This window comes from Myotis yumanensis, unplaced genomic scaffold, assembly GCF_028538775.1.
Source record: "Myotis yumanensis isolate MYYU_CA2020_CCGP unplaced genomic scaffold, mMyoYum1.0.hap1 SCAF_10, whole genome shotgun sequence".
NCBI lineage: Eukaryota > Metazoa > Chordata > Mammalia > Chiroptera > Vespertilionidae > Myotis > Myotis yumanensis.
In genome coordinates this window covers 44,670,163-44,696,334 of record NW_027223761.1, presented here as the reverse complement: position 1 = coordinate 44,696,334, position 26,172 = coordinate 44,670,163, and the positions used below count along the sequence as shown (strand labels likewise).

The 26,172-nt window shown below is 42.2% G+C and overlaps 1 protein-coding gene across 1 annotated transcript in view; it reads right to left on the bottom strand.

Moving 5' to 3' along the window:
• RNF169 (ring finger protein 169) overlaps nucleotides 1-13,107 on the bottom strand; it is a 59,083-nt gene extending 45,976 nt beyond the window's left edge. The window contains exon 1 of the mRNA XM_070425621.1: nucleotides 12,615-13,107. Coding sequence (XP_070281722.1) covers nucleotides 12,615-13,107 — 493 coding nt within the window. The remainder of the gene's footprint in view (nucleotides 1-12,614) is intronic.
• Between the last annotated feature and the right edge of the window lie 13,065 nt (nucleotides 13,108-26,172).

Genomic DNA, 26,172 nt, shown 5'->3' with positions numbered 1-26,172 from the left:
CAAATGTTTGTAGACACTTCTCCAAAGTGGACATAAGGATAGCCAAGAGACACGAAAAAAATGCTCAGTCACTAATCATCAGAGAGATGCAAATTAAAACAACAATGAGGTACACCTCACACCTGTCAGAATGGCTATCATCAACAAATGACTAGTGCTGGCGAGGATGTGGAGAAAAGGGAACCCTCATGCACTGCTAGTGGGAATGAGACTGGTGCAGCCACTATGAAAAGCAGTATGGAGTCTCCTCAAAAAATTAAAAATGGAACTGCCATTTGACTCAGTGATCCCACTTCTGGGAATAGATTCTAAGAAACCTGCAACATCAATCAGAAAGAATGTATGCACCCCTATGTTCACAGCAGCACAATTTACAATAGCTACTAATAAAATTGGGAAACAGCCCAAGTGCCCATCAGTAGATGAGTGGATAAAAAAAGTTGTGGTACATTTATACCATGGAATACTATGCAGCTATATAAAAGGATCTTTTACCCTTTGAGACAGCATGGAGGGACTGGAGAGTACTATACTAAGCAAAATAAGACAGTCAGAGAGAGACAAGTATCACATGATCTCACTCATATGTAGAATCTAATGAACAAAATAGATCCAGATCCAGGGACATAGAAACATGAAACAGACTGACAAATCTCAGAGGGTAGGTAGGGGTGGGAGCAGGGGTAGGGGGAGAGAGAGAGAAAAAAAACATCACCTTGAGAGAAAAAGGGATTGGTTGCCCAGTGATCTAACCCACAACCCAGGTATGTTCCTGGACAGGGAAATGAACCCACTATACCCTTCAGTATACGGGACGCTCCAGCCAACTAAGCCACACCAGCCAGGGCTTGCAGTTTTATTATAATAACTAGAGGCCCAATGCACAAAATTCGTGCAAAGGGCTAGGTCCTCAGAGCTGCAGCTTCGTCCAGAAGGTCATCCAGAAGGATGTCTGGAAGGTCGTTCAGCTGTCTGGTCTAATTAACAGATTACACTTTTATTATTATAGATTTTATAGAACGAAACACTAGACAAGCACGAGGGAAATGACAAAATTGAAGGAAATAAAGGGAAAATAAGTTCACTGTTATTCAGAAAAATAAAAACCAAAATTGGATATGTTATCTTCAGGCTTAAAAATTTAATTGTACATACATGTAATGAGAAAAACTGGCTTAACAGCAGTTCATGTGGGAGGAAGGGGGAAGCAATTTTGTTTCTACAAATTCAGTATGAGCAAGGCCAATGTAATTTTTGGTAGTAGTAATAAGAATTTAGCATCGAGATGAAGAGACAGTAAGCTGCATTATACTTTGCATTAGTCAGCCATTATTTAAAGTATAAGGGTCAGTTCTGAGTGGCATCGTTAAAGATGACCAGAAGGGTAAAGAAATTATGACACACACAAAAAAAGAAATTATGACATAGGACCAAAAACTTTAAGGTCTTTTTTAGGAATCTTTTCCCTTCATTAAACATTTACTGAGTACCTAATACATTCTAGGTACCACATTAAGTGCTGACTACACAAAGACATAATCCCTGACCTCAAAGAGTTCAGTGTACTACCGGAAACAGACACACAAACATAGAACTAAAATCCACTGACATGGCAGATGCATATACTCACGTGGTGGCACAAAGGATGGTGTGACTCATATTTGAGTGAGAAAAAATTTCACAGAGCACTTGTTTCACCTGGGTTTAAAAGATGAATATTTTGACAGGAGGATAAGAAGAAGGAGTATCATAAGTAGAATAATCATAGGTGACAAAAGGTCAAAAAGGTTTCAAAAAGCATACTATATTCCAAGAACTCTATGTGGTCTGACCACAATCTTGAGATAGGAAGGAAGAGCACCAAAGAAATGAATTTGAGAACTTTAACCTAAAAATTTAGGCAGAAATAATCATGGTCTTTAAATACTTGAACACTGGCCAGGCCAGTGTGGGTCAGTGGCTGAGTGTCGACCTATGAACCAGCAGGTCACCGGTTCCATTCCAGGTCAGGGCACATGCCTGGGTTGTGGGCTCAATCCTCAGTACCGAGCATGCAGGAGGCAGCCGATCAGTGATTCTTTCTTATCATTGATGTTTCTATCTCTTTCTCTCTGAAATCAATAAAATTATATTAAAAATAAATAAATACTAGAACACTGAAACTGGGGAAGCAGATTTTGATTCACTAGAAAACTTAACTTTTAAACAATTAAAATTGTCCAAAAATAAGAGAGTAATAAGTACCTAGTCACCAGAATGGGAGAAGTATCCCCTATTCCAGTGTAAGATCAATCTCCCCCTGGTGTTCCAGATCTCATTTGCTCTCACTTCTTCATGAACGTAGCTCATTCAGTTTTCTCCACTCTCTCCAGCACCATTGATTTCTCCCTCTCTGCTATAATAATATACAAATTTAACATCCACAAATGATTTATAATGCCACCTGTCATCTACCAAATTCAAATATATGACAGCATGTTACTGGAGTCTACTCTTTTTTTTTTGGACTCTTTAATTATTTAACACTGGTTATTCAACTATGCTGACACCAATACCTGTTTTAATTAATATTTATAATAGTTTAATTTTTGATAATCAATGTGTTCCAAAATCAGCTAGGGCAGAAAGGAACTATTTTTAAAGTGGAACTTATCAATAAGGATGATTAGTGACTAAGAACAGTTAACATAATTTCGGAACACATTGTTTATCAAATATTAAACTATTATAAATATTAATTAAAACAGGTATTGGTGTCAACATAGTTGAATAACCAGTGTTAAATAATTAAAGAGTCCAAAAAATCAATTATTTGCCAATCTTATTAAATCTATTCCCATAATCATTACCTGCCCCCTCTCCCTTTGAATGATTTTGAAACAAATTCCAGATATCATATCACCTTACCCAGAAACATTTTAGCATCTCTCTTAAAGGGTTCTTTTAAAACATGTAACCAGAAAACTACTGTCACACTAAAAACTTAATACCTTTAATACAAAAAAAAAAAAAAGAAAGAAAGAAAATCCAACCTGTATTCAATTCCAATCAAATGCTTTTATAGTTTTTCAAATCAGGATCCAAATAAGTTCATACACTTAAACTGCAGATTTCCCTTCTATTGCTTTTTCTTCTTCACATATTTGTGGGAGAAAATGGGCCATTTGTAGTTTGCATAAACTGAATTTAGCTCGTTGTATCCATGTATTACTTAGTGGGTAGATTTTGCTATTTACTCAATTTGGTTTTTTAGTTCATTTCTATTCACATTTTCCACTTATTTCTGAGTCAGGTTATATTTTTTTAAAAATTGACTATTTTATATAATTTTTCAAATCCATGGGCATAAAGTTTGCCATATTCTACAGTTAATGGGCTTTTAAAAATCTTTATCTAGAGATGTATTACCTGTTTCACTCCTAACGTTATATATGCCTTCTTGCTTTTTATTTTTCCTTGACCAATTTTGCCAGAGACTTGGCTATAATATCGATTCTATGTTAATTCCTCAACTAGATTTGGTTTTGATTATCTTGTTTTCTATTCAGTAATTTGTTCTTTTTCTGATCTGTTACTTCCTTTAAGTTTAATCTGCTGTGAGTTTTCTAACTTCTCCAGTTAGCCACTTAATAGTTTTCGGTCTTCAAGTACCTTACAGATTCTAGGACATACATTTTTCCATATTAACATCTCTGAAATTGGGACGTTTCCTACAATTGGAATCTTATAATCACTGCCAGCCAGCAGCAGTGATGCCACTCTCATTGCTTACATAGGTATGAACATAAGATAATTAAAGAAGAAGCTTACAAAAACTGTATAGTGGTTTGCCAATTAACCCTGATGGCATGATTGGACAATTGTAACCTCTCAATGTTAACCAATAAAACTTTTACAGACCATCTGAGGAAGAGCTGGGTCTCATCTAAAAAACTTTTGTGGATACCTTCTGGCAAGCTCAATAAAGCATTAGCATCAAAACTTTATGGGAGCCAGAAGTTTGAAAGAAAATGCTGGAGATAGTTGTGAAGTACTTTTAAGAAATGCTGTATCACCTGACCAGAGTGGCTCAATGGTTGAGCAATACTATGTAGGAAAACAAAAACCTCTATGATTCAGTCAAAAAATGATTTAGGCCGAAGCCGGTTTGGCTCAGTGGATAGAGCGTCGGCCTGCGGACTGAAGGGTCCCGGGTTCGATTCCGGTCAAGGGCATGTGCCTGGGTTGCGGGCACATCCCCAGTAGGAGATGTGCAGGAGGCGGCTGATCGATGTTTCTCTCTCATCGATGTTTCTAACTCTCTATCTCTCTCCCTTCCTCTCTGTAAAAAATCAATAAAATATATTAAAAAAAAAAAAATGATTTAGAAGAATCAAATCCTGAATATGAGGAAGTCACAGAAATATTCCACTAATTTATTCATTTTCTTTTGTAAACATGTACATAAGTGATACATTAAATCTACATCTAAATAAATTTATGAGCTCTTTCATAAGTATAAAGTTAAAAAGTCTAAGTTGTAGGAAAGCATTGTATTTGGAAAATAATAGCTCATCTTATCAGCCAGAGCACCTTAAGATTCAATGAAATATGATATAGGCGCTTAAATTTTCCTTAGTATGGTTTGAGCTGTATTAAATTCTAAATGTTTTCCAATTCCCATGATTTTGTTTTTCATTTGTACTTTAGTTTTGGGGTTTGCTTTTTAATTTTCAAACAAGGACTTGTAGGCAGGGAAAATTGATTATAGGTGTTATTAATTTCTAATGTTATTGTATTGAGTCAGATAACATGGTTTATATATCAATCTTGAGTATTTGTTGAAACTTTCTTTGTGCCTAATTATGTAAATGTCCCACATTTGTTTAAAAAGGATATATATTCTCTAATTTGGGAGGTGTATCGTTCTATGTGTGTACAGTAGATCAAGTTATATATCATATTTCTTTTCTTTTAGTGGTTACCCTTAAATTTTTAATATGCATCTGACTGAAAGCCTAAAGTTAATCAATATCTCTGTCCTCCTCCTGAACTATACATAGACCATTAGAACTCTTTAATGCTGATCAGTCCCCAGGTTACATTTTATCCTTGCCTGGTATTTTAGTTCCACTTCGGTTTTAGCTCCCACAAATTGTCATAATTATTTTTGTTTTATGTAGTCAATGTTGGCTAAGTTTACCTACCAATTTTTGTTCACCAGGACTTCTTGTATCCTACTCTATCTCCTAAGTTACATTTCTTTCTTCCTGAAGTACACTGTTTAGTATAATAGTTCTTTCAGAAAGTGTGATAAATTCTCTATATTTTTATCTAAAAATATTTTTATTTTGCCTTCAATCTTGAATAACTTAACTGAGTATGAAACTCAGAATTCTCTCAACACTTGGAAGATATTCTTCCATTTTTTTCAGGCCTGTCTTGTTGAGAGAGGTCTGCTCACAGCCTGTTGCTCCTTTCTGGTGCTTTTAATAGTGTCTTTGGTTCATTGCAGTGTGTTTAGCGGTAAGGTTTTGTTTTGCTCATCTAAATTCTGCTGGGAGTCATAAGTCTTACACCTAAGAATTCATGTCTTTTTATTAATTCCAAAATATTTTCAAGTCATCATCTCTTTACATTCCACATCTCCTTCATTCTATTTTTCTCCTTCTGGAATTAATATTAGATGTTGGGTCTTCGTGACATTTTATATCTTTCTTCTTCTTACTGTTTTGCGTTCTCAGGATTTCCTCATATCTGCCTCCAAGGTTACTGATTTTCTCATCTATGTAGAGTAATGCTTAATTTATTCACTGACCTTTTTAACCTACATTTTTCATTGTTTAATTCTTTTTCAAATGTACCTGTTTCATAAAGTCTTATTCATTTCTTTGGATGCCAATTAATCCTTTAATATCTTTAGTCACTTAAAATATGCTCATTTAAATTATCTTTCAAACTGCCATTCTATGATCCCAATTCTTGGAGCTATAATCATCTTTTTATATCTGCTGACTCTTATTTGTGGTAGCAAACTGTTGTTCTTGTGCGTAATTTTAAATTATAAATTCATCTCCAGTTGGGCTTATTTCTTCTTTGAGAATCCCTTGTGGCCTGACATATGGGAGTTCCCCTGAAGTCTTGTTTTTCTGTTCTCTGGGTGACCCAGGATTATCACGAGCTTGAAGCCAGCTTTTTATTTTCTTAAATACATTTCAGAGAGGAAGGAAGAGGGAGAGATAGAAACATCAGTGATAAGAGAGTATCACCAATTGGTTGCCTCCCGCACACCCCACACACTGGGGATCGAGCCCACAACCTGGGCATGTGCCCTGACCAGGAATGGGACCATGACGTCCTGGTTCATAGGTCAACCACAGAGCCATGGGCGTGGAGCCAGCTTTTATATTAATTTCTCAGCATGGGGATACCTGACCCATATAATATAAATTCAGATCCCAAATTTGAGTGAGGCATAGGTTTCATGCTTCAATTTCTCAGGTAAGCTTTTCTTCCATTTTCTCTTTGCATAAAGTGCAGGCAAGTCAAGATGGATTTCTTTTTATTGACGTGTGTCAGTGGGGAGGTTTTTCTCTAGCCCACCCTGTCTCCTAGGGTGCAGCACATCAGATCCCAGATATACACAGAAGTCTTAGTTTTGGTTCCTTCTTCCGAATGGTTAATACGCAATCAGCTAGAAATAGAAAACGAGAAATAACCCCTCACTCCACTCCTTCACCCTGCTCCAGGGCAACACGGCATGAGTTGAGAGCTTACTAAAATTTGGGGTTTTCGTTTCATTTTTGTTTCTGGAACCTGGAGATTTTCCTATCTTTCCTACACGCTCAGGAACATGTTTTAAAGAACTGTTGTGTTGTATCACCCAGCTTTTTGTTTGGTATTTGTAGCAGAAGAGCCTTCAGTTTATCTCAGCCATCTTGCCAACAGAGAATTTGGGCTCTCCGATGCATTTGTTACATTACACCCATAGTTGTGATCTCTCTAAATGCAAAGGTGAACTCCTCTTTAAAACTCTTGGTGGGTCCTCACTCTTTAGCACGGCATCCAAAGTCCACTATTATCCAGTAACTACTTATTTCTGCCAATTCCACTTCCTTCCACTCTCCCTCAAGTACTCTATACTTCAACCACTCCTCCTTACAATCCCTAAAATTCCTTGTTTCATACTCCTATGCTTTCAAATGTAGTACTGTTTTCCCTCATCCTTATCCTGCCATCATCCATTTACCCAATATTCAGTCAAGTGTCTGCCTTTCGCTTCAGCTGGGTTCTCTTTTTGTGAAAATAGCTAACATTTGAGCTAAGCATTCTAATAATTCAGTCCCAAAATTAACCTTTCAATTTTGCTACTATTACTATCACCACTTTCATAATAAGGAAACTAAGGTACAGAGAGGTTAAGCAATGACACATAGTTATAAATGGCAGAGCAGGAATTTGAACACAGGCAGTCTGTCTCTATATTATACTCCCTTCTACAATTATATCTTGCATTACAGTTATAATTGCATTTATCACAACACATTTCAGTTGCATATTTATATACAAACCTCCCAACTACACTGAGTTTGAGAGAATCATGCTTCTATTTGTAGCTCCATGCCGAGCACACAGAAGGCCCTCAAATGGTCACTAAATTAATGACTAAAGGAAACATCCCCACCGCCACTGCTTTCCTCCAGTCCAGCCCCTCTGCATCTCTGGCCTGCATCTCTAAAATAGCCCCCTAACTGGACTCCCTTCCTCCACTTTCTACTCACATCTTTCCTTCACATTCCAACCAATGTTATCTTTCTAAAGCACATTTGTGATTATGTAATTCCACCACTTAAAAATCTTTAAGAGCTCAACTCTTTCTATAGGATAAAGTCCCAAATTCTTTTGGCATGATATGCCATGCCCTTCATGTCCTAACTTCATGGTAGAAGGAAAAATCTCTCTTCTTCCCCATTCCATCTATATTTAATTTCTTGTCGGTCTGAATATGTCAAGTACCGTATGCCTGCACATGCAGGTTCTTCTGCCTGGCGTGGCCATCCCTTCCTCCCTAACTTGGTGAATTCTTACTCTTTTTTCAACATTCAGCTCAAATGCCTTCATCAGGTTTCCTCCTGACTGTCAATTGTCCCATTCATATACCCTTGGCAATTTTCAACTGGTGTGCCATAAGAATTTTTAAAACATGCAACACCTGACTATTTAGTCAGGGGCACTGACCTCTTTTCCCTTAAATGGTTTAAAAAAAAAAAAAAAAAAGCCAACACAACCAAAGCCATCCAGTGTGAATGAATCAAAATTATACCCATTTTTTGGTGTGCTGCAGAATTTTAATAACTAATTAATTTATGTGTGCCATGAGATGAAAAGGGTTGAAATTTGCTGCTATACTCTGTTGGCACCGTGCATTTACCTCACATACCACTTTGTATTGTTATTTGATAAGGTGTGTTTCCCCAACCAGACTGTGGAATTTTAAAGAACAGGGACCATATCTTATTCATCATCTTTTTATTGTATTATCTTACACAGGATAAATGTAAGATTCAAAATGCTCATTGAATTAGTGAAATGAAATTTGACAAACATATCCTACATCCAAGTAAACTCAGATATAAACAAATTCAAGGTAGGCAACTCTTCCAAGATTAACTGGAAGTTAGACAAGAAATATGAATGAACAAAAATGAATACCTCCCAAATTCCTGCTGCTCAATCCTGAATCCTTCTATGGTGATTAATGCTTAGTTGGTGAGGTGATCTCATTCTGAGTTTTAAAAAGCACATAAGTACATGGCAAATATTTCCTGCATTAGTATAACACATAAGGACACTCTCAAATTCTGGAATATGAGTCAGTAAGGATAAGAAGTTGAGTCATTTTTATACATTTTAAAACAAATCCATACAGGCCAGGGAAATTCCTGTCCTTTTACACTACAATCACATGACTTAATTATTCATTACTCCTAAATGCAATTTAGGCTGCACACATAGCAAACATTGTCTGCCAACTGAGTAATAAACGAGAACTACTTGTTTTTCACAGAAAGAGAAAAATGCTTAAATGTATAAATGCTAATCTGAAGTGAACAAGGAGTTTGGGGTGGGATAAAGGGAAGGAAATTCAATTTTTTTAATCTATTCAATTTTTGAAATGCACTTTTAATACTACAAATAGTTACAAATTTTAAACTGCCAATTTAAAAAATTCATCATCCTTTGTCTAGCTTTTCTCTTTAATGATTACCCATGGTAGAAGAAAAAGAACTGTCCTAAAAATGTCTTAGTTTCAAGTTCAAAGGCAGTATAATTTAAAATGAGCATGCTTGATTTCAAATCACAAGGCTAAATGAATTCTTAATATTCATTAATTATTAACAATGGGGCCTGTTACTGTTGTACATAGTTGCAAACCTACCTATGTACACCTGTGTGATAAATTTTCTTTTTTAAAAATCAATGAATCAGGACTGTCTCTAAATTTAGAATATAAGCTCCAAAAGGGAGAGATATTTGAATATTTCAACCTTCGATGTCTCCCAAAGACCTAGAACAGTGCCTGGCAAAGAGTAGGCATTCATTACATACTTGCTGGACATTGCTCCAGATGGTACAAATGCTTTGTATGTCAATATATACAATGAGTGCAGATGCTCAAAGAACATAAAGTTGAAGTCTGGGTTCATCTTAAAATGATCACTGACTTAGCCCTCACAAACAGTGTTGTGCAAATCAACTGATATTATATCTAAAAGCAAATTGACAATATATATAAAAATAAAATAAAAAATTTTTCACAGGAATCATTAAGGTTCTGAACTTTAAAGCTTGCCAAGAAGCTGGCAAAAAAAAATGTCACCTGCACAACTAACATTTTCAACAATCAAACTCTTCCTTTCCCTTTTTTTTTTTAAATAGATGATACAAATACAAAAGAGCCATGAAGCTTCAACATTTTTAAATTGTAAGAATTTCACTTAACACCAATGTATTTACTACAAAATTTTATTTCCAGTAATATAAAGCAGGCCTGACCTTTCTTCTTGCAATTGACTTAACTATGCCAAAAGAATACTAAAAGCAATACTTCTGAATACACCTGAAATTGCTAATTCTGTTTGTTTCTCACTCCTAAAAGTATAATGTAAATTGTTATGAAACTGTTATTTTTAGTTTTCCCTATTAAAAGCCATTATGAGCACTTAACTGTGAATTAGACTATATTTTAGCCTTTATTAATGGGTTACCCTTTCAGCCCTTGTTTATTTGTTACTAACTCACATGACCTGTAGCTGATCTCTTTTCTAGGCCTCATTTCTCTTTTCTGTAGAATGGGAGACCTGAGTTAAAGCAATGATTCTTTTAACCTTTTCTTTGCAAACACTTGAGAATCTGAGGAAAGCTACCTCTCCATAAAAATGCACATATGCACTTATGTAAAAATTTTATAAGCAATTATTTATAATGGGGAAAAATTGGAAACAACCTCAATGTCCACAATAGACAGTTAAGTAAACTGTTATACCCATTCAATGAAATTCCTTGCAACTGTGAGTAGAATGAAGAAATCGTCTATGTACTAATATGAAAAAATTTCCATTGTTACTTGATAAAAGCAAGTTACAGAACAGTGTGCATAATATATAACCTTTTGTGTAAAAAGATAAAAATATAAAATATATTTTAATTTTCATGTATAAACATAAAGAAATTATGGAAGAATAAACAAGAATTTTTGATGGAAGTGGGAAATGAAGATGGGGGTAGGAGGAACCTTTTATTGTGTACTTTCTTACATTGTTTGAATTATGTGAATGCACTGCCTATTAAGTTTTTAAATTAAAAAATACTATATATAACCTAAAGAGGTCCAGACAACCTACTGAAGCTAGAAGGTAATTTCCTGTCCAGCACTATTTTTCTATAATGCATTGATTTAATAACCATGTAATTATATACACTTAATGATCCAACAAGAAAATTTAAGAAAAAAATATTTTCATTGTGGTATTCATATAAACATATGAAGTAATTGGATACTGAATGGATACTAAGTGACTCAATAGATCCTAATTTGGAATCTCGTTTTATATAATTTCCTTAATCACTGATACACTTGGGTAAATTTCTTCAAGGGAAAAAGATTGCATAAATCATTAAGCCATTTTCCTCCCCATTGATTCAAATTTCAGACAGGGTATTTCACAAGGGAGTCCAGGTTTTAGAAATAAAAATAGAAATTTCTATCGTATCTGACCATATAATCAAGAGTACTAAAACAAGGGGACCGGAGAAATGCCGTCTTATCATTTGGACATAATCTCAGACTTCGAAGCAAATTAAATAGCATATGAGAACATCACACAGCATCCCCAAATGAGATGACATTTGAGGAGTCCTTCATCCCTCATCTGAGCAGGAATCAGGTGGATATGGTTTTCATTCCTAGGCTAGTTCCTTAACTTCTCTGGGCCTCCATTCCATCCGTTAAATGGAAATCACAGTACCTATCTCCTAAGGATGTTGTGCGGTTTAAAAGAGGAAACACAGGAAGGCAAGACGCAGAAGGAAAAGATACCCTAGGACCGTTGGCAGGTGTCTGACGGCTCGAATCAAAACAAGCGGCATTCTGGGAGCTGTAGTTCCCAGAGACTGCACTTTCCTGCACAAGCACTGCCTCCTCTACGCCGCCGAAAATCACACCTGGCAGAATTCCCAACGAAAAAGGCGCAACTCTCCGGCCTTTCCCGGCTATGTCTCCTGAAGACCTCCTAGGCAAGCATTTTTTATCAAAGCAGATGTGTTGGCTGGGTGTGTCTCGGGGTCCTAAACGAAGCCATCGCCACAGTTTTGTGTTTCAGCGGGGCACCCTGTCAAGAGCGGCAGGCAGGCTGCAGGCGATCAGAAAGGCAAAGTTGACGGCGGCAGCCCTGAAACTTTTCAATTGCCAGGATGATCGGAGGAAGCCTACCCTGCAGCGGGGAGAAAAGCAGCCCCCGCCAACCCATCTGTTTCCCAAGCTCTTACCCCCCGCCCCCCGGCTTCTTTTCTTCCTGGGGTACCTACCCCTGGAGCTCAGTATCAGTGTTATTATTGAAGCATCAAACCCTGTCGCTTGCCGTTTCCTCGCTATGTGCCAGGCTGTGCTAACCATGCACAACAGGGCGCATTCCCTTCACGCACTCTGATCTCCAGGCTGAAAAGCTCCCATCGCATCCTCACATGCAACCTGTTCCCCAACTCCAGGCACCCCACCAGCGAGCCGCCCCCTAGCTCTGCACCCCACACGAACCAGCACCCCTGGGCCCTCCGGCGCGGCGGTCCCAACCTGGCCCCGACTTGTTGCAAGAATGCGAGGGCGCCCTCCAAACTTCTGACTCCCGCGGGGCGCAGAAGCCCCTCCACGTCCATCAAGCCCCTACTTTTTCTCCAAAGTTCAACATTCAGAACCAGATCATGCACGCGGGCCAAGCCCTGTTCCAACTGCGGGGGAAAGGGCACTCCGCACCCGCCCCCGCGGGCCTGGGACCCTCCACCCGCGCACCAGGCCGGGCTGGGGCGCTGGGCGCGCTCGGCCTCGCCCCGGACCCCAAGAACAGGAGGGGAGGCTCCACCTGGTTCCGCGGGCGCGGTGCGCGGCTCCGGCTCCGGCCTGGGCCCCGCGGCGGCCGCGCCCCCGTCCCGGCGCGGGCGGCAGCGCTCCGGCTGGCGGCGGGCGCGCTCGCCCGGCACCTCCGCGAGGGCCTGGCCGTCGTCGCGGGTCCGACGGCGGGCCCAACCCGGGCCGCGGGCGCGGCAGCGCAGGCAAGCGGGGCCCGCGGCGTCGGCGGCTCGTGGGGCGCAGCCTCGGCACAGCGAGTGGCCGCCAGGCAGGGCCGCCGCTTCCCCCGGGGTCTCCAAGCAGCCGGCGCACCCCGGCTCCTCCGACCGCGGCGGGGGCTGCAACAACGTCTGCGGCAGCACCAGCAGCGTGGGGCCCGAGGCCCGGCCCGGCGCCCCCGTCTTGGCCGCCGCCATCTCGTCACAGCGGCCTCGCCGGCTCCGCCGACTCAGCGCCGCCGCGGCCGCCGCGGAGGAGGCCCGAGTGCTCGGACCCGCCGCCGCCATCTTGTTTCCCGTTTGAGGGCGAGTCCGTTGCGAGGGAGAGGAGTGGAGGGCGGGCCGTGAGCGGCGGCCGCTCATCTGCATATTCATGAGGGGGCGGGGCCGGAGAAGGTTCTTCCTGGACTTGGTTGGTGGTAGGTGCGACTTCATTAGTATCCGTTACAGTGTCGGTAGCGGGTCTTCAGCCTCCTTCGGCAGTCTTTGCAATTTCCTTTTATGCAACCGAATGAAGGTGAGAACTGAGGGGTTTGTTGGGAGTTCTGAGTGACATTAAACTTTATGAAGTAATTGCACTTACTGATCCTGCAGGAGCCTCCTACCTGACGCTAAAGTGCGTGGGGAGCATGTAAATTATCCAGAACCCCGTCTCTCTCCGGGCTGCCTGTGACAGGAGGGTAGCCTTTGTGGCCGACAGCAGGCCTGCTGTGGCCAGAAGCTAAGGGCCAAAAATAACAGCTTCTTGTCCGTCCTCATCTCCATATCCTTCTCCAGGTCCTTCCTGGGGCTCCCCTCCTTTGGCTGGAAAAACACGTTCCCGGGGTTCCTCATTCCCTCAGCCTCTGGCCGCTCTGCCCCCGCTCCCCCCAACCCCCCCCCCCCTCCCCGCCACCTTCCCCCACCTCCTGCGCACAGTTTCTTCCAGCTGAAACTCCCCAGTTGTGTCTTGCAGTCTGGACCTGAGTGCAGCCCTGCATATCCAGCTGCCTGATGGAGATGTCATCTTGGATGGCTGCATCTCTGACGTACAAAGCTGAAGTCACTGTTTGTTGTTGTTGTTTTCCCCACCCTCCTTCCAAAACAGCTCTTCTTCTTTTCCTCATTGCGGTTCTCAACCTGTGGGTCGCGACCCCTTTGGCGGTCGAACGACCCTTTCACAGGGGTCGCCTAAGACCATCCTGCATATCAGATATTTACATTACGATGCATAACAGTAGCAACATTACAGTTATGAAGTAGCAACAAAAATGATGTTATGGTTGGGTCACAACATGAGGAACTGTATTTAAAGGGCCAGGAGGTTGAGAACCACTGTAAGGGACTATTCCTCCCAATTCCTCAAGCTCCAAACCCAGTCACCTTTACTTCTCCATCGTCTCCCACACCTGTCGGTGTCCTAGTTCTGTCCATTCTCCCACCATCACGGCTCTTTTCTCGCCTATCCTCCCTTTATGCCTCTCCCACGGCTCCATTCGGGTCTTTTCACCTCTCACCTAGACGATGGCAGTCGTTTGGATAGATTGTCTTCCTGCCCAAGGCCTCCCTTCCTCTAATCCGTCGTCCACAGCTCGTAGAGTTGCTTTCTAAAAGACACCTCGGACCACGTCATCCCTGGCTGGCTAGGCACTGGGTGAGGTGCTCAGAATTGGATGCCAGCCCCCTTTCTGGGTGCAGAGAGTATGGGAGAAAGAATGGCTCCCCTCTGATACAGGTCCGCTCTAGCAATTCTCCCATCCTTTGTTTTTTTGCGTTATTTTTATTTTTTCGCTGTTGTTGTTTGTGTTTTCGCACTAAGGTAGTTTTGGAGCAGGAAGGCATTAGGAAAATGACATTTCCTTTTGGGAATCTTTATAAGAAAACACGAGTGTTGTACGGAGAGCCAAGTCCAAAGAAGCAACGCAATGCAATGAAAGGCATCAGAGGCCCTGGGTTTCCATGAGGTTGTCCGGAAACAGTGCCTGCGGTGGTGGTAAACCAATCCAAGGCAGAGAGCAGAAAAAAAGAAAGAAGTGGATTCCCAAGATGAGAACCAGATGGCTAGAGAACAGTCAAGAACTGAAGAAGGGTCAATGAGTAATTGAAACAGCGCTTGTGTTTACCGAGGCCCAGACAGTCAGAATGCTGCCAGACACAGAAGTATGGCCTCAGCTGCACTGTCCTTTGTCCAGGGGTCCTCCTCACTTCACTTCCCACTTGCAGTTCTTGAGGACTCTGTGCCCAGATTCTGACAAGGGAGGCCTGTGGTCCAGGGATCAAGCCAACCACCATGAGAGACGGGGCCCTTGGAGTGGGCTGTTCGCTCTTGACAGTCTGGGGCTCTTAATCTGAAGCCTGTTTGCTGTTGGAGGAGCTGAGCCACAGAAGCGTAGCATTGCTTTCTTGGATACAAATAAAGACAGGAAATGTCACTTTGCAGAGGGAAAAAGCAAGAGGTCTGAACAGCGCTCTATCAAAAGCCAGGAGATCTGGGGTGGGTCCTGGCCCCATCGCCCCTTTCATGGACTCATTGTGTGTCATTTCAAACAGGTAACTTTTTTTTCCCTCTGGGCCTCAGTCTCCTCATCTGTAAAGCAAGGCTGTTGGGATTCAGCAGTTCTCAACTGTGGTGCACCTCACAAAGACACACACACACACACACACACACACACGCCAAAGTCCCACCTCAGATCTACTGAGACCACCAACAGATCAATTCAAAGATCTCTTCTAGTTCTAACATTCTAGAAGTCTGACTTCCAATTCCCAGTCCCTTCTCTCCTCCATTGCTGCTGCCCAAGGAGTCTTACTAAGGCAGTAGCAGTGAACGAAGACAAGGCAAATAGTAGAAATCTGGAGAGTTGTTCACTATGTGTGGAAATGAGGGAGACGGGAATGGTTCTAACATGTCAAGCCCAGGAGCCTGAGGTTATGATCATAAATGACAACTGACAAAAAAAGGAAAGGGAGTCTAGAAAAGCGAGGACGTGGTCGACATTTTGTCTAGTTTCGTTTGCCATCAGCACCTAAGCCTTCTTTCTGTTTGGGAGAATGCCCCATCCTGTGCAGTATTGCAGAGACCCGGGCAGCTGAAGCAGGAAGAGATTCTCCCTGTCCTGAAGCAGCCAGAACAGGACAGCTGACCTAGGCTCAGCCACCTGGACACTCCTCTCTGAGCTTTGACTCTTCGGAGAATGCTGCAAAGACACATGGACAAATTTAGAATTCTCCAGAGCCACAGAGGCAGCAAGTGTTCAGATACAGTGGGTCCCGTGGAGGTTGGTGTTCCTACCATGGACGGTGGCCAGGTCAGACTGCTTCTGAGGCATGAACTTGGCTGTGGTGCCCGCTGCCTGGCCTGTCTGGGTTATTACCCATTTTCCATCTTCCGCTCCCGGGCCTTCCCGTCAACAGTTTGTATCCTTTCCGTCAATTTCCCCTTTTCTTCGGTTACAAATTCTGTTTGTTGTTTGCATCAAACAACCCTGACCAGGACATTGGTTTGTTGTTTTTGAGGTGTCACCTGAAAATGCTTGTCAAGGCGCCAGCTTCTCCCTGCTGGACTGAAAAAACTCCCAAGTTGAAGACAGGCTGTTCTCCTGTCTCAGACCCAAGAACCCCTTCTTGCTACCCAGGCACTGAGTCCATCCTGAGACCTCACACATGAGGAAGGAGGAGGCTTAGTCTCTCCGACCGCACCAGCACCACCTCTCCTTTACCTTCCTCATCTCCTCTGGTGGCGTCGTCTTCCTGTCCTCTTTCTTCCTCAAGCCAGATTCCCCCTTGAGATTCGGCCCCTTCCCTTCTGCTTTAAAGATACTTGCTACACTATTACTCATCTTCAGTTCCTTCCCTTTTGTCTCAGAGGAAGAGGTAGTTCTTTTTTGCAATGCTAAACCTTCTAGCCATCTCTTTCCAGCCTCCTCCAGATTCTTTCCAAACACTCTAAAAGTACAAATAAGTTTGATTCCTGGCCCCCTTAAGAGCACAGTCTAACAGAGAGGCAAAAGCATTAATAAATAATTGTAACAGGAAAAAAAAAGAGAATTGTATCAGAATTGCAAGCTCTATAACTAAGACACATATAAGGTGCGGTGGAAGCAGAGAACAAAATTGGGGAGGGGGTTGGAAAAGGTTCACAGAGGAGGGGACATCTGGGCTCTGTTTTGAAAGATGAGCAGGAGTTCACCGGGCAGACAGGGGAAGGCATTCCAGGCAGAGGGAAAACAAGGGCAGAGGCATAAAGGTAAAACCGTTCAGGATCTGTGTGGGACTGGTAAGGAATTCAGTGTGGCTACATGAGTTGGACATGAGGCTAGAAAATTGGGGAGGAAAAGAAACTAGAATATATTGAGCAACTACCATGTGCTAGTGCCTGCTAAGCAATAATATATCTAATTTAAACCAAAAATAACCCCATAAGGTTGATATATTATTTCCATTTTATAGAGAAATTAACTCGGGATATTGAGGGACATTAAAAGGGTTAATATTTGGACCAGGGGAGTGTTACATATGAATTGGAATTTTATAAGAATAACTCTCAATCCTGTAATTATCAGTGAGGAATAAAAATAATCTAAGCAGACTTCATCCCACCCCACGGAGTTGAGATATCTTTGGAAAAAATATAGTGCAGCTAACAGTCACTTACTTAACAACTATTTATTGAGCACCTACCATGTTGCAGGATAAGGCAGGTGCTGAGAACTGAGCAGCAAACATAGCAGGCAAGGTATGGATGCTGAGACCAGCTTGAAATACAGTATTTGACACATTCCAATGCTGTGGAATGAATGAATGTTAACTCCTTAGTTATGCCTTTAAATGTCTAGCAAGGTTCAAAGTACAGCGCATTGCCAAAAAGAAAAAATCCTGTTTAACAAGCACATTAGTGGAGAAAAGTAGTTCTTTAATTTCTTTAAATTTCCCTTCTAGATAACGATATATCCACCTAGAATCTGTCTCTCTGCACCTCCCTCCCATCCCCTTGGTCATCCCTCCTCTCTTCCCTACCCTCAGAGTCTCTATCCTTCCTCCTCAAGGCTCTGGCCTAGTGTTTCAAGCAACCAATTTCTTCTTTGACTTGGTGATTCTTTTTTTTTTTTTTTAAGGAATAGAGGTAACTTTAAGTTCTCAAAGAGCATACTTACAAAAGAAAAAAAAAAGTCCTTGAAGTTCAACATACAGCGATTGAGGAAATATATGGGCAAATGGTCGTCCCTAAGCCCACTTCAGAGAAACAGCCAAAAAACAAACCTGTCTCTGCTAGTTTGACCACCTGTTACAATGTACAGAACATGCCTCATTCTAGTGGAGTCTACCTCTTTTTCCCATCTCATCAAAGAAATCCTCTTACCTTCACTTTGCCTAGACCAGTGGTCGGCAAACTGCGGCTCGCGAGCCACATGCGGCTCTTTGGCCCCTTGAGTGTGGCTCTTCCTAAGCCTTAGGAGTACCCTAATTAAGTTAATAACAATGTACCTACCTATATAGTTTAAGTTTAAAAAATTTGGCTCTCAAAAGAAATTTCAATCATTGTACCATTGATATTTGGCTCTGTTGACTAATGAGTTTGCCGACCACTAGTGCCCCAGAAGGAAGGGCTCATGACCCTACTCCAGGAAAAAGGGGGAGCGAGAAAACCCCCACTTTGTCTTAATTAAATAGATACTTATACTGACCAGAATGAAGAATTGGCCTCAGATGAGAACACTGTGATGGAATCAGAAGAACAAGTCGGGGTGGGGGGAGGAAGGGTGTCACAAAACAGCCTCCCAAGGATTGACTTCCTTAGTTTGGAAATAGATACAAGGTGGATTCTGCTGGAGACTGAGAACAGAGAGCATGGCCTCCCAAGTTCCTTCGTCCTTCAGGAAGATAGGATTCTACACCAAGTGACCAGTGAGAAACCTGATTGGATCTCTTCCACAGCGGTCATTGTCCCACAGTTCCTTTTGTTTCCTTAGCCTCCAGGCTCTGCTATCTCCATTCCTGACAAAAGCCTATGGGCCGCTCCCAGGACTGTGATGTCTCTGAGCGACCACCAGGGGGCAGGCTAACACTACTGAGCTCTCCCCACGGTCTCTTCTACACCGTTTCCATGGAGCCAAACTCGGAATGTCAGAGCTGGAACCGGCTTTAGAAATTTTCCAAAGGCTTCTAATCAAACCTCTTCATTTACAAAGAAAAAAAACAAAAACGAGGACTACAGGAGGGAAATAATTTGTCAAAGCTGCATAGTAGGAACTAGAAACCAAGTCTTCTGCCTTCCCCAGTCCTCTACATGTTCCAGCACACCTAGCTACTGCTGTCTCATATTTAATTTTAGAATACACTGGTTTTTAACGGTACTTTCCTATGTAATAGGCTTGTCGCTACAATTAGATTGTAAGTCCTCAGGACCAGGGATCATGCTTTGACTCGTACATCGTCTTTGGCACCTAGCACATGGCTGGCTCTAATACCAGATGGAGGATTTCTGCAAATATTGTGAAACTGCTAAGTGGAAAGCCCGGAGACAGTTCCTGAGAACACATAGATGGAAATGTACTGTCCCTGCCCTCGAGGAGATTACTATTTAGGGGAGAAAACAGATATGTCAACGAGCAGCTATAATTCAGGAGATGGTTTTTTTTTTTTTTTTTACAGTGGTGCAGGCAAAGCAGTATGGAAGCACAGAAGAGGAGGTGTTTGACTATCTGGATACAAAACTGGGTCCTAAAGGAAGGATGAGAACTCAGCAGAGAAGGCATGGGAATTCCAAATAGAAGGAATAGCAAAATAAGTCAAAACACAGAGACACGAGAACATGGTGTATGCGGTGAAAAAGATTGCTTCTGCGTCGCTGGTGCCTAGTATGGGCAAGAAGTTGGATTGGGAAGGGAGTAGTAAATAAGGAAGTTTGAGGTCAGCGATAAAGTTGATGTCCATTCATTCACTCAATAGTAAATACCCCCATGTGCCGTGTAGCGCTGTTGTTGGCAATGACGGTTGTGAGATGAATAAAAATGAAGGTAGTAATAGTAACTATAAAAATACTACTGTGATTGGTTTCCAAGGATTTGGAGTCTTGAGTTTAAGGTTTATTCCTCACATAAATCAGATAATCCGGGTAAATATTCTATCCTCTGTTTTTTTTTCATTTGTTTTAAAAATAGTAAGCCTCTACTATGTGCTAGGCACTATTCTAGGAACTAGCAGTATAGCAGTGATCAAGAATTAAGGCCCACGCTGTCATGGAGCTTTTATGCTCATGGGAAAGGCAGGTAATATACAAGTGAAGAAATACATTTCTAATCATGATAAGTGACACAAAGGGAATCAAACAAGGCAACACGTCCTGGCTGGGTAGCTCAGTTGATTAGAGTGTCGTCCCCATATGCCAAGGTTTCCAATTCTATCCCTGCTCTCTCTCCCTCTCACTCTCTCTCTCTTCCTCTCTCTCTAAAAAAATCAATGAATTTTTAAAAATCCTTTTTAAAAAGCACAAGGCAGTATGGTAGAAAATGATGGGGACACTATGGGATGGGTTGGGCCAGCGAAACCTCACCAACGGAGCGGCATTTGAGCTGAATGGAGTGTCAGTCAGGGAAAAGGATGAGGGAAGAATGTTGCAAGCAGGAGAAACCTCAAGAGCAGAGACCCTGCAGAGGATCCAGACAGCTTGGTGTACCAGAAAGAAGGCTGGCGTGTTAGAGCAGAGCAGGCACCAGGAGAACGGCCAAAGTCCGAGGGTAGGCAGAGGTCGGGTCATGGAGGGTTTTACAAAATGTGGTATAAGGGTTGGATTTTATTCCAAGTGCAATAGAGAAGTTTTAAGTAAGGGAGTGACATGACCTGATTGCATTTTTAAAGCGGAATCTGGTGGCTCCTCTTTCCCACCTTTGGATGGATAGGGTACCTGCCGCCATCAGGCTGTGGGACCCACGTCACTTGGCACTGTTCTCTGGCACTCTGTCTCCATCTTCACAGACCGGTGGGAAGAAGTCTCTGAGGGCAAACTGCTTTGGAAGTCCCCCTGAGCTTGGAGGAGGCAGAAGCACAAGTTCTATTCTTGGTGCTTGGTTCGTGGGGACACCTGCAGGAGAGGAGACCTCTGGCTGGTGGCAGAGCGTAGGACCTGGGTGAGGGATGATCTCACTCCGTGTCTTCCACTGAGGACACTCTATGCCCACGCAGCTTCCCTCATCGGGGCTCTGTGGAACTGAGGGCTATGTGTTCCTTCATCCTGGGTCCCAACACCTCCTCCATCAGAACTTCTGTGTGCAGTTTGTCCTGGCAAGAGGGCCCACTGAGAGAGAAAAAAGACTTGGGAATATTCACATAGTCACATAAGAACCCATACAAATCAATACAGGATCTTCTTAAAGTGAACCTTGCTTTAAGAAAATCCATTAACTTATTCATACCGATATTGAGTACCCACGATTTACCAGGCATTACTTGGGGGTGTTGAGGTTCATTCACCATTCTACAGACATTTATTTAGGCCAACTATATGCACAATATCTGGAGATCCCAAAGAAGATGTTCTAAAATAATAATATGTTTTAAGTAAGCTAGAGGCCCAGTGCATTCTGCACTGGTGGGGTCCCTCAACCTGGCCTGTGCCCTCTCACAATCTGGGATCCCTCAAGGGATGTCCGACTGCCGGTTTTGGCCCAATCCCCGCAGGCCAGGCCAAACCGTCAGTCCGACATCCTCCAAGGGATATAGTAGTGCAGGAAGCCACAGGCGGCCTGGGAGGAGCCCGAGCACTGGCTGGGTGCCTTGTTGCTCCTGCTCATCCTGGCCCCACTGCGCCTGCCAGCCACCATGGCACTAGGAGGAGGGAGAGGAACACTTGGCGCAGCTGCGCTCGCCAGCCTTGAGCCCGGAGTCTGGCACCTGTTGGTCAGCTGAGTGGTGCTCCTGCTATGGGAGCACACTGACCACCAGGGGGCAGCTCCTGCATTGATCTTCTGCCCCCTGGTGGTCAGTGCACATCATAGCCACCGGTCAAATGGTTGACCAGTTGACAGTTGACCGGTTGCTTAGGGTTTTATATCGATAGATATTTGTTACATGGCTTAGTAACTCTGACCTGGCTGAAGGTTGGGAATAGAATGGAGATTGTTCACTTTACAAATAAATTAACTCTGACAGCTCCTTTAAATAAAACTTTCCTCCTAATGTATCTAAATTGGAGCCAGTCTAAGAGTCTCTCCTTTCAGGACATCATCAAGTAAAGGCAGTATATAGCACCTATCTATATATATAAAGGCCTAAGCGACCGTTACAACCAAACGACCAGAATGACTGGTTGACCAGTTGCTATGACATGCACTAACCACTAGTGGGCAGACGCTCAACACAGGAGCTGCCCCCTGGTGGTCAGTGCGCTCCCACAGCCAACCTCCTGTGGCCAGCCAACCTCCCGAGGTCCCTCCCCTTATTCCTCCCCCTGGCCGGCAGGCCCTGATTGGCCCAGCCCTGATTGGGACTGGGTGAGAGGGCCCCAACTGGCCCTGATCACCGGTCAGGCCTAGGGCCCCACCTGTGCACGAATTCGTGCACCGGGCCTCTAGTAGTTAATAATAGTGTATTGCATATTTGAAAGTTGCTAAGAGATTAGATCTTAAAAGTTATCACAAGAGCCCTGACCACAGTGGCTCAGTTGGTTGGAGCCTCATCCTACACACCAAAAGGTGGTGGGTTCAATTCCTGGTCAGGACACATACCCAGGTTGCAGGTTTGATCACTGGTCAGGGTGCCTACGGGAGGCAACTGATCAATGTTTCTCTCTCATATTTCTCTCTCACACATTTCTATCTCTATCTCTATCTCTATCTCTATCTCTATCTCTATCTCTATCTCTCTATCTTTCTCATTCCTCCTTCCTCTCTCTAAAGTCAATTTAAAAAATCATATCCTTGGTCAAGGATTAAAAAATAAAAAGTTATCACAAAAAAAATCTGTAACTGTGTGGTGACAAATGTTAGACTTATTGTGCTGATCATTTTAATATATATATATATATATATATATATATATATATATATAGTTATACACATGAACTAATATAATGTTATGTTAATTGGGCCTCAATTTTATCTTTTAAAAAAGTAACCAAAACTGGCTTGTAAAGGCTCAGGACAGTTGAATGTTAAATTTTCAGGAATTTTGCAAGCTGATTGTTAAACAAAGTCATTACTAAACATTAAATTATATAAACGTAAGTCAAAACAGTGAAACTCATCACCTCCTAATTATTTAACTACATTTTAATATCAATGTTCTTGAAATTGTTTATATCTGTTGTACCTGTATGATGGAAATACTACATAACGGTGTCCTACTGTACATCTCTTCTCAACTTCACATTCAATGGTGTCACATTGGTAGCTTGAAATTGGCCGTGGTGGGAGTATTTATACCATGGAAATTGGCAACTGCTATAAAACAAGGGCTTTTGTTCCCCTAGGAAGCTGGTTGATAAACATACCACTGATGGAGAGTCTTTATTATGTACTATTAGGTTAACTCTTTTGTGGAGCATCTGCTTTTATTTTTATATTTTTAAATATTTTAAAATTTATTTTAGAGAGGAAGGGAGAGGGAGAGATAGAAACTTCAGTGATGACAGACTTATTAATCAGCTGCCTTCCACATGCCCCACACTGGGGATCAAGCACACAACCCAAGCATATGCCCTGACCAGGAATCTAACCGTAACCTCCTGGTTCATAGGTCGAAGCTCAACCACTTAGCCACACTGGTCAGGCAGTGCATCTGCTATTAGAACCTTTCAGAATTAAGAGGGCTGGGTTAAGAAATCTTTTTCTCGACACTGATCTCTATAGCCTATTGTCATGTTAATTTTACACAATCAAGCCTGAAACCCAAGAGATGGCATATTACCCACAAATAACATGTCACAAGAGAACTATTTGAAGGAACAAGGAGATTTTTTCAACAAACCTTTATTTAATAGCTACTGTGTGCAAAGCTGTGTGCTGAAGACTAGGGAAGATATTAGATAAATAGTAGTCTCTGTTCTCAAGGAACTCACTTTAGGCGAGTACAGGCAGAAGAGCTCAGCACATTTGAAGAAAGAGAGAATTTAATGTGGCATGAAGGGTCCAAGGACTAGAACTGGAAAGGATGAGAGTCTGGAAGAGGGGTTCTCTGCCTCAAATCTCTGTAGAACTCTCAAAAGACAGAAGGAGTTGGCTTGCTCTGTGCAGCCCTGAGGACAGAGCTAGGAGCAAACGCAGGGGGTCCGAGAGAATCAGATTTCAGTTAACGTTCTAACAGAGCTGTCCAACAGTGCAATGGGCTGCCTTGGAAGGCAACGAGTGGGTTCCCCAGGAGGGAAGCGAGCATGTCCCAGACAAACCTGGTGCAACATATTGCTATGCATCGATATAATTTTGGGGGAAGAATTTCTCAAATCTCACTGCTTAAAGGCTATGAGATAATATGTGGACAACCATCTTCAACAGCAATTCTACAGAAGACACACAAATTTTCCTCAAGTGCTTGTTTATGTCAATCATTAATTAACACTGAAGGCAACAGGGGTGCTATAAGCCCTCCCATGATAGAATGATATCTTTCAAATCACTGAGGTCTACACTCATTCATGAAGCAATTATTTGTTCAGTATCTTTGTGTATCAGGGACTTTGCTAAGTGCTGGAAATATAGATAGAAATGAAAAAAGACCCCTGCCTTCACAGGGCAGGGTAGAAATGCAAATAAGTATTTACACTCCAATAATTACAATACGAAGTGATATCAAAAATTCACTTGGCTAAGGGGATCCAGAGAAGGCCTCAGAGAGGAAGTGACTCAGAGCTGACTTTTAAAAATTATTACATTTATTGTGATAACATTGATTAACAGCATAAGTTTCAGCTGTACAATTGTATAACACAACATCAGTATACCCTATTGTGTGCTCACCACCCAAAGTCTAGGCTCCTTGTATTTGACCCCCTTTACCAGAGTGGAATAGAAGGAGGGTGGAGGAGGATGAAGAGAATTGACTTTGAAAAGTAAAAAGGGATTCACTTAATGAAGGAGGAGAAAGTCAGGCAGAAGGAAAACATAGAAAGCTATGGAGGCATGAAAATGAAATGCCGTTGGGGGAGGTGAATGGTTTGTAAAGTGTAGGGTGGGTGGTGATGGTAAAGAGGAGCCAAAATGTGACTGGTTTTTAACCCAATGCTGATGATTTGTTTGTTACCTTTTTTACATGCTTTTCTTGATTTTAGAGAGAGGAAGGGAGTGGGGGGCGAGAGAGAGAACATCAATCAATCTGGGTATGTGCCCTGACCTGGAATCAAACCCAAAATCTTCTGATGCATGGGAAGATGTTCCAACCAACTGAGCCACACGGGTGGCCAAGAAGTCATAGGAGGCCAATGATGTCTTTTTCTGTTATTTATTCACTTAAAATTTCTATTTTTGGAAGAGTTTTAGATTGACAGAAAGTTGCAAAGATAGTACAGAGTTCTTATCCAAGAACCATGGAGGGTGGGGCAAAAGTAGGTTTACAGTTGTGAGTACGCAAAAACAGTTTATTCTTGCATTATTTATTAATTATTGTATTATATTCCATACGAACAACTGAAAACCTACTTTTGTTCGACCCTGTATATCTTTCACCTGGTTCCCTCAGAGTTAACATCTTGCATAGCCATGCCACATGTCTCAAGACTAAAAAACCTGCATTGGAACATTACTATTAACTAAAATATAGACTTTACTCACCAGGTTTTCCACTGATGTCCTTTCACTGTCCCAGAATCTAATCAGGATACCACGTTGCATTTAATATTATTTACTTTTTATTTCCAATGATGGAAAGGTGATGTGATCAGATTTGTCTGTGGAAATGATCAACATAATTTTTACGGCAGGTGCGAGAAAAATAGATTGGAGCGGCCGAGACTAGGGGCAGAAGACTTGTTAAAAGGCTGTTGGGAAAGTCCAGTAAGGGATGATGATGGCCTGAACTCTAGGATAGTAAGGATGGAGAGGAGGGTTGAGACCTTTTTGGTCTCATGGTAGAGACCTTTCCTGCAGTAGAATGAGCAGGCTGTAGGGGAGGCCAATCTGAATCCACCTCTTACATCTAAGAAGTGAATATACAACAACAGCCGATTTTAAACCACCTGGAGAAAGGAAAAGATCTGTGTCCCAGATCCTTGGGGTGACATTATTTCTGCAATTAAGCACTAAATTTAACTCTTTTGTTGTTAATCCTCACCTGAGAACATTGTTTCTGTTGATTTTTAGAGAGAGTGGACGGGAGGGAGGGAGGACAAAGAGAGAGAGGTTAACATTGATGTGAGAGAGACACATCTGTTGGTTGCCTCCCATATGC